Genomic DNA, 10,467 nt, shown 5'->3' on the forward strand with positions numbered 1-10,467 from the left:
CCCTCCTGCCATCAATGGCACTGGCAGCTCTGGTGCCTGGACGGCCCACTGCACGGGGGCGGCCCAGGGGTCCGGGCAGGCCTGGGCTGCCCATGGGGAAACGGGCACCTCGTGCTCCCCTGCAAAAGCGGGTGGCATGGCTGGGTAAGCTGCAGCCCCGCACCGCCCCAGCGCAGCTTGGGCCTGCACCGGCGTGGGACTCCCACCGGCCAGTGAGGGGGGACGTGGCGGGGCTGTGCTCCATGCGCCCTGTGTCCCCGTGCTGCCATGCTGGGACCCTGGTACAGGCTGTGCTGCCCAGTGGTCCCTGTGCAGGGGACCCTCCTGGGCCCTTGTGAGACAAGGAAGGATCCCACTCCTATTTCAAACGAGGGAAGTCAAGCCAGAATCAGCAAGGGCGAGAAACAAAATGGTCCTTGTTAACCAAGAGGTATCGCTGGGCCCCTGACAGCACATCTGGGCTATTGGGTTTTTCTCCTTGGCGTACGAAACGGTTGCAAGGGGAGAAACGCCGCCGGAAGCATGGGGCGAGAGCAAAGCCCCCTTTCCAGCGCCCTTTCTGGTTACCCGGGGATGCCCGGGAGAGCTGGAACCCTCCCCGGCAGGCCAGGCCAGGCCAGGCAGCTGCCCGGCAGGGGAGCGTGGCAGGGTTCGGGGGGGCCCACAGGCCCGGGAGGGCCGCAGCCGTCTTGCCCCAGGGGAGACCACGGGGTCTCCCTGCCCTGCTCAGCCCCGGGGAGCCCCGTTGTGAGGTCAGAGCCACTGCCACTGTGAGGTCAGAGCTGGCCGCCCACACAGCCCTCTGGTGGGCGAGGAAGGATCCCACAGTTGCCGTGTGGCTGTTGCCCTGGGCAGGCGCACTCCTGCTGGGGGGCAGCGTGGGGCCGCTGCCACCGCAGCTGGTTTTGCCCGGACAGGCCGCACTGCTGGGGCTGAGGAGGAAGAGCTGAGCGGGGAGCCTGCCTTTGCCCAGAGATGGCGAGGAGAAAGGCCCCCCAGAGAAGACGCCAAGGGGCCTCCCAAGGCTCCTTGGGGAACGAGGCTGACCAACAGCCGGCAGGAGAGGCAGCGGGGCCGAGCCGCTGCCAGACGAGTAGGTACGAAGTGGGCTGCTCCTGCCCGGGGCTTCAGGTTAGGGTGGTAGCACGGACGTGGCCTAGCACGGTCAGTGGGGAAGCATGGGGAAGCCGACAGAGGTTTTCTGAAGAGCCCCGTGGCTTGCAAAGCCCCCCTTCTGTGGGGATGGGTCTCGTCTGAAAGCCCGGCTCGCTCTCCCGGCCAAAAGCCAGGGTGCAGCAGGGGCTTTTGGGGAGGCGGTAGCCTCGTGCTGCAGGGGTCGGAGCCCAGCCCTGCTAGCAGCACAGGGAGATTTTGCTGCACGAGGGGGCCAAGCCCCTGGGACCTGAGACTGGCCCCCTCGGGACGCTGAGGCACAGTCCTGCCTGGCTGAGGGGGGCAGCTGTGCAGAGAGGAGCGGGGCTGGGAGACCGGCAGTGCCCAGGGAAGAAGTGGGGGGCCGCGGTGGGGGACAGCAGCCTGTGCCCCCTCCCCGAACGGCCACTGAGAGGTGCCTGCCAAGGGGCGGGTTAGTGCCAGGGCCCAGGGAGCAGGGAGGGACGGGGTGGGAATCGGGCTGTGCTGCCGGGTCGGCTTCCCGAGGCGGGGGACTGCCGCTGCCAGCTTGCTTCCTCTTCTCCCGCTGCAGGCCTGTAAAGCAAAGGAGGGGGAAAGGAGAGGAGGGGACCCCTAGAAGCAGCCCAGCTGTGCTGCCCTCTCTCGCTGCTGCCGGGACGGCCCGTCCTCTGGCAAGGGCCTCCGCTCAGGCTACTCCTGAGCCCACCTCGGCTCCCGTGGCGTGGCGACGGTGGGCAACCGGCATTTGTCTTTTTCCTCCCACAGTAACCTCTGCATAGAGATGGAGGTGCTGACCCTGCCTTCGATGCCAGCTGCCGGCTCAGCCATTCAAGGGCCTGCCAAGTGGCGCAACAAGGCCACAGAAGTTGCAAGTAAGCTCAGCACTGCTGCTTGCCGCGAAGTCCTCTGGGGTGAGCTCGGAGAGCTGCAGTGTGCCAGAGCTCTGGCCGGACGTCACAAGTGGCAGGAGAAGTGCAGGCTGCCCTGCTGCTCTTTGCCCCAGGGAGGGAGTGGGTAGGACTCGGTGCCCACCTCCCCACAGGGAGCTGCAACACGTGTGGCTGGGCATCCCAGTGAAGAGACCTCAAGAGACAGGCCTAACTTTTCTCTGGTTTCTTTGCCCAGGGACGGCCTTCAGCCTTGCTTGCCAGCTGGCAGGTGCCCTTGTCTCCCTGTGGAGACACATGCTGAGCACAGGCGTCTTCGCCGTGTACGTACTATGTGTTTCTGCTGTGGACGGGGGGAGAAAGGGGATGTCTGAGGGTCAGTGCAAGCCAAGGGGAGGGCAGAGGGTGTTGTTGCCCAGCCAGCAGCCGGGGCTCCCGCTCGGGCGCTGCTCGTGCTGTGGCCAAGAGCAAAGCCCCTTGGCAGTCTCACTCCCACGCATTTGCTGGAGCCCCAAACTTTGGCCGCGGTAGGACAAACTGCCCCGTAGCCGGACGCTTGGGTGCAGAGCCAAGCCTCTGCAGGGAAGGGTTTTCCCCAGCTCCAGCAAGAGACCGTGCGGGTCGGGGAGGGCTCTGGGAGGAAAGCCAGACAAGGCTGCTGTGCTTCCCCGCTGTGCGGAAAAACAGCCCTAAGAGAGATCGGTGTGATCGCAAGTGAGAACAGGCCTGCTTTCTCAGCCAAAGAGAGAGCAGGGTCCACACCAGAAAGACTGCTGAGGAGCTGAAAAGCAAGTCTTCATTTGCTCGACCTCTTTAGTTCCCGGGATCATTTGCACTCCCTTTCGGAAGGTGCTCCTGGAGCCCTTCCTTTGGGGAAGATCTGCCGGCCGTGTCGAACGGTGTGGACAGAAATCGTGTTCCTCCTGGGCGCTGCTCTGTCAGCTCTCTGTCAGCAGCAGGCTTCCAGAACGGTGGCTTTTTGGCCTGAAAAGGGAAATCTGCCTGTGGAGGGGCTCGCCCGAGACTTGGATCGTTGACAGCCACAGGACTCCCTCTTTTCCAGGCAAAAGATGGCCCTACAGAAGAGGTTCTTGAAAGTTGTCATCTTGTTGCTCCCAGTGGCTCTTGGTGAGTTCCCATGGGCAAACACCCGAGAGCGACAGCCTGGCTGTGCTGGATGCCAGCTTTCAGCTGGCCAGATTTCCTTTTGGGCCAGTATGGGTGGAAACTCCCGTGGCCCAAGTGCTTCATGAGCATGTCCTTGACTGGGGCTGGCTTTCGGACTACCAGGAAGACTGGCAGTCTCCCAGCCGTGCTGCTGCTCTGGCCGCTGGTCCGAATGGCTTGCTTAGTCTGCAAGTCTGCGAGAGAAGGGCGTAGGTTTCCAAGCCTGAACGGGGGATTCCCAGAGGGGAGGGGCCGTGCAGGGGGGGCCGATGGAGGGGTACCTCTCCTAGCCCATGCAGCCTGGTCTCGGTGCTCGCTGAAGCAGTGAGGGGAGATGGGGAATAGCTCTGGGGCACCGAGCACACCTGAAGATCACGCCTGCGCAGTCCCCTCAAGCCTGGGCTGATGACCCCCAGTCAGAGGCGCGTCGTCTCTCTGCACCCCGCGTTCCCCACCTCCTCAGCTGACCTGCTGCCCCACCCCCAGGGCAACAGGGAGGAGACAAGGGGACTGCAGGGATCGCTGGCAACCCTAGTCAAATAACTGTCTCTTGGTGATGTGAATTGCAGCTAGCGTTTACTGCAGGACCTCACTGCCACTGTGGACCATGCGGGCCAAGGGACTGACGGAGGTCGGTGACTCTTGCGGGACGGGCACCTCCTGCAAGGGAGCGTTGCTGACAGTGGCTGGATAAATCACGGGCTCTTCTGCTTCCATGCAGGGTGACCCAAAGAAGCAGCAGCTTGTGCCGTGTCTTCCTAGGGAAGCCTCTCCTGGGAAGCCCCGGCAGCTCTGGTAGTGGATGCTCTAACGGAGTGTTTTTCCCTTTCAGGAGCTGACGTGTGAGTCTGCAGCAGAACTGAAGATGCAGCGGTAAGAGATGTTGCCTGAGCTGGAAGTGGCTCTGTGCAGAAGCGTCAGCCGACTTCGTCCTACCGGCACTCATTTTCCTAACAGCCAGGGCTCCCGTGCCTCCCCCCTGCCTTCGCCTTTTGCTCAACCTGGTGCAGAAGGGAAGCGCTTGCAAAGCAGGGAAAGCACCTGCGTCTCTCCTCCTTGCTGAGCTCAGACACCCCCAGAGGGGATGGGCCGCTCTCTGACAAGATGTGCTTTCTTGTTCCGGCAGGGACTTGCGCGCTTTGTTGGCGGAGCAAAACCAGAAGATGCAGCTTCTTCTGGAGGAGGTGGCTCAACTGAGGGCGGAGATCAGCAGTGCCAAGAAGGTGAGCCTGCGTTTTGGGGAAGGAGGCTTGGCTGGGCAGAATGCCCGAGAAAGTACTCCGTGGGGTTGTTGGTGGGCTCAGACTGCTGACTGCAGCAACCCAGCCTTTACCCCAGGGGCTTTGCTGGGTGAGCTTCTGCGCTGCACAGGCCCTTCTCCAGCCCCAGTCTAACCGGGCCGCTTCAGGCAGCGGAAAACTCCCGACAGCCTTCCCTTGGCACACTGTTGCCTCTGGCTGCTCTGGCTGGGCCCCTGAGGCAGTGGTGAGACCCAGGCACGCTCACGGGGCCAGCCGTCGCTTGCAGGGCCTGAGCCCGGCTCCTGGCTGACCTGGAGAGCGTGGAGGGTGGGGACGAGGGTGTGGGGGCCCTCGTCAACCCACCTCGGGGCCACGGCCACAGATACTGTTCCTCAGTCCTCGCGGCTCATGTCAGCAGCAGAGAGTCTTGCAGCTCCGTGGACAAAGCTTGCCTTGGATTTCTGACGGTGACGCTTTGCCTCCGCGGGCGCTAGAAGCCACGCTGAACTGCCCGCTGATGCGGTCCTTTTCTGTGTTCCTTTATGGCAGCGTTCCCAGGAAGGTCAGGAAGTGAACCAGGCAGCATCCAAGATGGCTTTGAACGTCTATGTCGAGATGTCTGACTGGGCCCTGAAAAGCTCTGGTATGGACACAAGCAGCCCAGTCTCCTTGCCCTGCGCTTGCCTGTAGCGCTCCCCAGAGGAGCCTGTGCTCCAGGCGCTGCTCTCCAAAGTGGGGGAGCTTCAATGCTTCACGGGGTCCAAGAGCAAGGCTGTGGCAGAGTGGCTCTCTCAGACTCCCTCCCAGTCCTGCCCTCGGCCTCCGCACGCGTGCCTCTGGTGCTGCCCTGGCACGCGTTCCTGTGCTGATGGAGGGGCTCTCTTCCTCTCCTCTGCATTTGAAAAGGGAATGGCCGGGCCGTCCTTTGCTGCCCGCGCAGAAGGCCCTCAGCTTTGGTCTGCTGTCATTCACACGGGCACCTGCTGTCTCCCAGGCCCCTCAAACCTTCTCCTCGTGGCACTGTGTGACTGAGAGACGTGGAGCTGGCCGGCGGCGGCACAAATAGTGTCTGAGCACTAAGTCTTCCTAGTCTGTGGCCTCTTGCAGTCAGTCACCTGCTCTCCCTTCCTTACAGGTGCCACCATCGACATGCAGAGAACTTCCGAGACCTACAACTGCAAAGAGAATTGGGGCTGCAGGGTTTTATGGTTCTTTCGCCCTGCCAACCCTCCTGATACTATCTTGCAGGTATTGTAGCGGAAATCATCAGTGCTGGTTTCCTTCCTTTTCCTTCCTTCCTTCCTTCCTTCCTTCCTTCCTGTGAAGTTGGGGACCAACCTCAGGGGCTTTCCCCTCAGTCCAGTGGTACTGCTCAAGCCCACCATGTTGATCAGGTTCCTGAAACCAAAGCTCGAACACAGGGCTGGGCTTGCTAGAAGGAAATCACTGGTTCCCCTCAGGAGGGGAACGGAGCTGAACTGCTGCATCTCGCCCATAGTCCTCTGCCACAGCTGAGTGAAAGAGCTTCTCCCTGGTGACCCCGTTTCCACGCTCATCCCTAACAGCGCCTTTTCAGGGGTGGGAGGCGGGAGGTGGGGGGTGCCCTGCAGAGCCACTGGGCAGAGACGTGTTTCTGCTCGGCCCTGACTAGGATGGTTTCCTAAGCGGTATTGTCCTCTGCGCCGTAATACTGAGAGCCCCCTTTGTCAGGCAGGGAAGAAGGCCTCCTGCCTTTGTCCATTTCCTCACAGGCGCCTCACTTTCGAGCTGAAATAGACCCCACAGATGCACCGGTGCCTAGGCTTCAAGCTACACAGGCAGCTGTGTTAGCCCCAACGCTCTCCCACCCTTCATCGCTCTCGCGTTCTGGTTGCAGCCGGGTCTTTCCCCAGGAGACTGCTGGCCTTTACAAGGGCGTCAGGGCCAGGTGGTCATCAGGTTGCCAGCACGAGTCCACCTGACCGCCGTCACGATGCAGCACATCTACAAAGACGTCTCTCCCTCTGGGACCGTCACCAGCGCGCCCAGAGACGTCGCTGTCTTTGTAAGTCTCTGCTGGGCGCTTCTGGTGGGGATCTGGCCCCGGGGGAAAGCCATGACCGGGTCTTGCTTGCTTGTGTGCATCCGCTGAGGTTTGTGTCCTGCTCTCTCCTGAGCACTGCAGTGCCCCAGGGGGATACTTCAAGGGCTCTAGAGGTTTCATCCCTCTTAAGACTTGTTCTGGCCAAGCACCTGGGGGTTCTTGACCAAAACTCAAGGCAGAGACTGAGCTGCGCCCTAACCAGTGCTAGACTACTGCTAGAGCCCCAGGAGAGGCTGGGCAGATAACAGGGCAGATCCAGCGCGTACGTTCCCTCTTTGTCGGGACGAGTCTGAGCTGCTCTCCTTGTGCTTTGCCCCTGAGGGAGTGGATGCGGACGGAGAAGAGGAAACTCTCCTTGGGACGTTCACGTACAACGTAGCAAAAGAGGCCATTCAGACCTTCCCTCTGAAGGTAGGGTCCAGGCACGGGGACAAGAGCAAAACAGGTTTGCCTGCAAGTCGATGGCAGGAAGAGAGTGAATGCCTTCTCCCTGGGCAGAGGGGCCTGGACCAGCGCTGAGAGAGACCTGGCGGGGCTGGGAGGGCTGAGTAGCACGCGGTGGTGGCAGCAAAAGGATAGCAAGGGCAGGGCCAGGCCCGTGGGAGCACGAGTCCTGAGAGATCCCTGGCTGCACCCACTGCCTTCAGCAGAGCCAGCTGCGCACGCGGCCACTCCACCCAAGCAACGGCTTTGTGCCGTGGAGGAACGGACGCCTGGCGGCAAAAACCGTCGGGCGGCACCGTCGCTCCATCCTGTGGCCTGCTGGCAGGCTGGACAGTGTCCTCTCCTCCCAGCATAGCATGCCCCTTCTCTCCCGGTGCTCTCACGCCTGCCAGGAGGAAAGCAGGCAGAGCAGACAGCGGGAGCTTGGTGGCCTTGCACGCCGGCTGCCCCCCGCATAGGAGCACCTCCCCGGCCTCTCTGTCAGCAGAGAGCAAGCAGCAGAGGGAAGGGGCAGAGGGAAGGGAGACGCAGCCCCAGCCGGGCCGGCATGCAGAGGATGCCAGCCAGGTGCCTTCCCCCTCCCCGACTCCCCAGCCTGCCCAGCAGCCCCGGTGCCAGCAGCGAACCTCACATTTCCACAGCCGCTTCCAAGAGCTTCTTCCTGAGCAGGAGCAGGGCTGGCAGGGGGAGATACGTTGATTGCATTGTCGCTCGTAACGCCCCCGTTTTCCTTTCCCTCTTTTCTTTGCAGGACGCGCCGCTTCCCAGAGCCTTTTCATATATCAAACTTCTCGTGAAGACCAACTGGGGAAACCCAGCGTACACCTGCATTTATCGAGTGCAGGTTCACGGGAAGATGGCAAACTAGAAAGCCCCAGCCGCAACCCGAGAAGAAAAAGCAGGCCAAACGTAAAAAAAAGGAAGAAAAACGGGGGCGGGGGGGAAATAAACCAAAAGAAGAAGTTGTGGCAATTGAGATCGGCGTAGAAGACCTGTCTCCAAAGTGGGGTGCGCAAGAAGGTCCACTGGGGGGCGGGCGGGAGTGTGTGGAAAAGGTCAGAACTTGACTGCTTCCTAAAACAGAGGACGATATTAAGCATTCCTAAGATTCAACCTTGCGAGGAGGCTCCGCAAGGAGCACCAGCCTCGGGCGGGCAGAAGGACCCGGCTTCCGTTACGAGCAGGGAGACTGCCACCCGCCCCCAGAGCCGGCTCTGCAGGAGCTCTCCCAGGAGCCCGCCCACCCTCTTCCGGGCTTCTCGGCCAATGGCGCCCGCCAGGTGGTGACAGGCAGGGCCCCCCGCCAGCCACTGCAGAGCCCTTCTCTGGCCCCGCCCCGCTGCCGCCCCGGCCCCGCTGCCGTTGCAACTGGGCAGCCTGCAGGCGCGGGCTGCGGGCCGAAGCCCGAGCCTCGAGCCTCGAGCCTTGGTGTCGTCCCCAAAGGGGGTGTTGGTACGCGGTGTGCAATGAGCCAGTCTCACACACAGAGACGAGGCATTGTTGATTACAAAGCTGTGCAAGTTTGGGTGCTAGGTGATAACTCCGCAAAGCTAGCTCGCCTGGGGATTCTCCAGAGTTCCTTTTGTATACTTCCTTATCAGTTGGTAGGTTTCCTCAGACTGCCCTCTAATGCCCATCGGTTGGTAGGTTGCATATGGTTACACAACCTTTACTCTTACTACGCGTGCTCTGTGACCAAGGGTCTCTGCCTGGGCCGGGGTCTCCTGCCCCGTGGGTGTCATTTTCAGCATTACTGCTTAAGGACGCGGTTTAGCTGACTATCCAAAACGAAGTATAAACCTGATAATTAGAATAGGTAGAGCTGACATATTTTCCAGGATGTTCCTTCTTCAAGGATAGCCAACTCCTGATCAGAAGTTCTCTTAACTCATGGCTTCTAGCAACCTCAGGGGCGGTCACCCTGGTCCTAGACGTTGCGTACCTATTTGGTTTTCCTAGTGTGTGCGACATCTAGCTTCACTAAATTCTTCATCAAGTTTTAACCCTCTACTTGCTTAGATAACATTGGGACAGCTCTTCGGGGCTCCCCGGGCCGGGGGTTGGGAGCTCCTCCCTCACTTTCCCGACAGCGGGGCCGGAGGAGCAGACGGAACAGTTTGGCCTTAGCACCTTCCCGGCATCCGGGCTGTTGGTTTGTCGGTGAAGCCATCGTTTCTGTGAAACGGGCGTGGGGAGCCTGTCTGACTGGCCTGTCGGAAAGCCCATTCCTCAGCCCATGAATGTCCCCGTTCTAGATCTCGCCACTCTCTGTCGGGGGTCCTTCTGCGTCACACTGGTAGGTGTCGACGGGGAATTTTCGAGCGTTCTGACCTCCCCGTGGCATTTGGACGACCCTGAGCTGTCGCTCCTTTTGACGGACCACCGTCTCTGGGGTTCCCCAGAAAGGCTGTCCAGTTCTGCAGCCCCTGAGGTGTTCCCGTCGCGGGCTCCACCATCTAGCACTAAGGTTAGGCTCTTTGGTCCCCCAGGCGCTGCATCATGCAACACTTTGGTTTTCCCTCCCGCTGTTGCTACTGGGGACATTGTGTCCGGGGCTGTGGCGCCTTCTCCATTACGGACATCCCGGGCAGCCAGTCTCGCTGTCCACTCGGAAAGCTCGTCCAAAGGATTGCAGGGATGGGGAGGGTTAGCAGCCTGTGTTCCTGGCGGCTGTCTAACAGCATGTAGTATTGGGAGGGCGTCAGGGTAGCGGGAGCATTCCCTGGGTGTTGTCGGAGGATCCCAAGGGGTTCCTGAGAGGTGGGGCTGGTGGGCGGGCGTCCCAGGGTGCTATTGTGATGCCTTGAATGAAGGCTGGAGCTGAAAGACTCCATTGTATTTTGTAGCGCTTAATTTGTGCTTGCTTGAGCGACTTTGAACCTTTTGGTATGTAAGAAAACCTTGAGGTTTGTTAACAGTATGCACAAATAGATGAGAAGCCTTAAGTTCTGCTGAGCTTTGTGATTAAAACCTGCCAGGGCCAGCTAACTAGGAAGAAGAGATGAACCACCCCTGAGATGACCCGCACTGCGCATGCCTTAAGAGAGAGTTCAGTTAGCAGACACCAAGAGAAAATGACCACCAGAGGGTTTCAAAGACCCCAAAGACCACCGACCCATTTAATAGCGCATGCCCCAAAGGGCGGACACTGGGTAAATAATTTCTGGGAAATAACATGAATATGTACACCAGTTTGGGGAAATGTGATGAGTATGTATATATTAGAACAATATAAGCTTTGCTTGCTGTAGGTAACGGTATGCACGCTAGGAGGAACTATGCCCCGTGCATCCAGCGCTGCAATAAAGAATGCCTGCTTTCTAAGACTCCAAAACTGAGCCTTAGAGAGTTTCTTCGACCGGCTTTTTCGGTAACAGTTGTGGTTCTCACGTGAGGTTAGTAGGGTTTCTGGGTCGTCCCAGAGAATCCACTGGGGTCTCTAGGTCAGCCCAGAGGAGCTGTTGTGCATCTTGTTGAGGAGAAGGGGGCACGGTGGCCCTCGGCAGTTGCC

At 60.2% G+C, this 10,467-nt stretch overlaps 1 protein-coding gene across 2 annotated transcripts; it reads left to right on the forward strand.

The window, feature by feature from the left end:
* The first annotated feature begins 536 nt into the window (after window positions 1-536).
* LOC138682087 (SUN domain-containing protein 5-like) lies at window positions 537-9,933 on the forward strand. Of its 2 annotated transcripts, none has more exons than XM_069771452.1 (12): window positions 537-1,097; window positions 1,900-2,006; window positions 2,260-2,344; window positions 3,085-3,149; window positions 3,758-3,819; window positions 4,021-4,061; window positions 4,315-4,411; window positions 4,979-5,072; window positions 5,565-5,677; window positions 6,306-6,473; window positions 6,834-6,923; window positions 7,708-9,933. In XM_069771452.1, the coding sequence occupies exons 1-12, from the start codon at window positions 976-978 to the stop codon at window positions 7,822-7,824; spliced, it is 1,161 nt and encodes a 386-aa protein (XP_069627553.1). In that variant the 5' UTR covers window positions 537-975; the 3' UTR covers window positions 7,825-9,933. The 2 variants fall into 2 exon arrangements, with proteins under 2 accessions (XP_069627553.1, XP_069627554.1); XM_069771453.1 differs by lacking the exon at window positions 537-1,097 and adding an exon at window positions 1,736-1,864 and having other exon boundaries at window positions 1,914-2,006.
* The last annotated feature ends 534 nt before the right edge of the window (window positions 9,934-10,467 follow it).

Source organism: Haliaeetus albicilla, chromosome 26 (genome assembly GCF_947461875.1).
Source record: "Haliaeetus albicilla chromosome 26, bHalAlb1.1, whole genome shotgun sequence".
In the NCBI taxonomy this organism is placed as follows: domain Eukaryota; kingdom Metazoa; phylum Chordata; class Aves; order Accipitriformes; family Accipitridae; genus Haliaeetus; species Haliaeetus albicilla.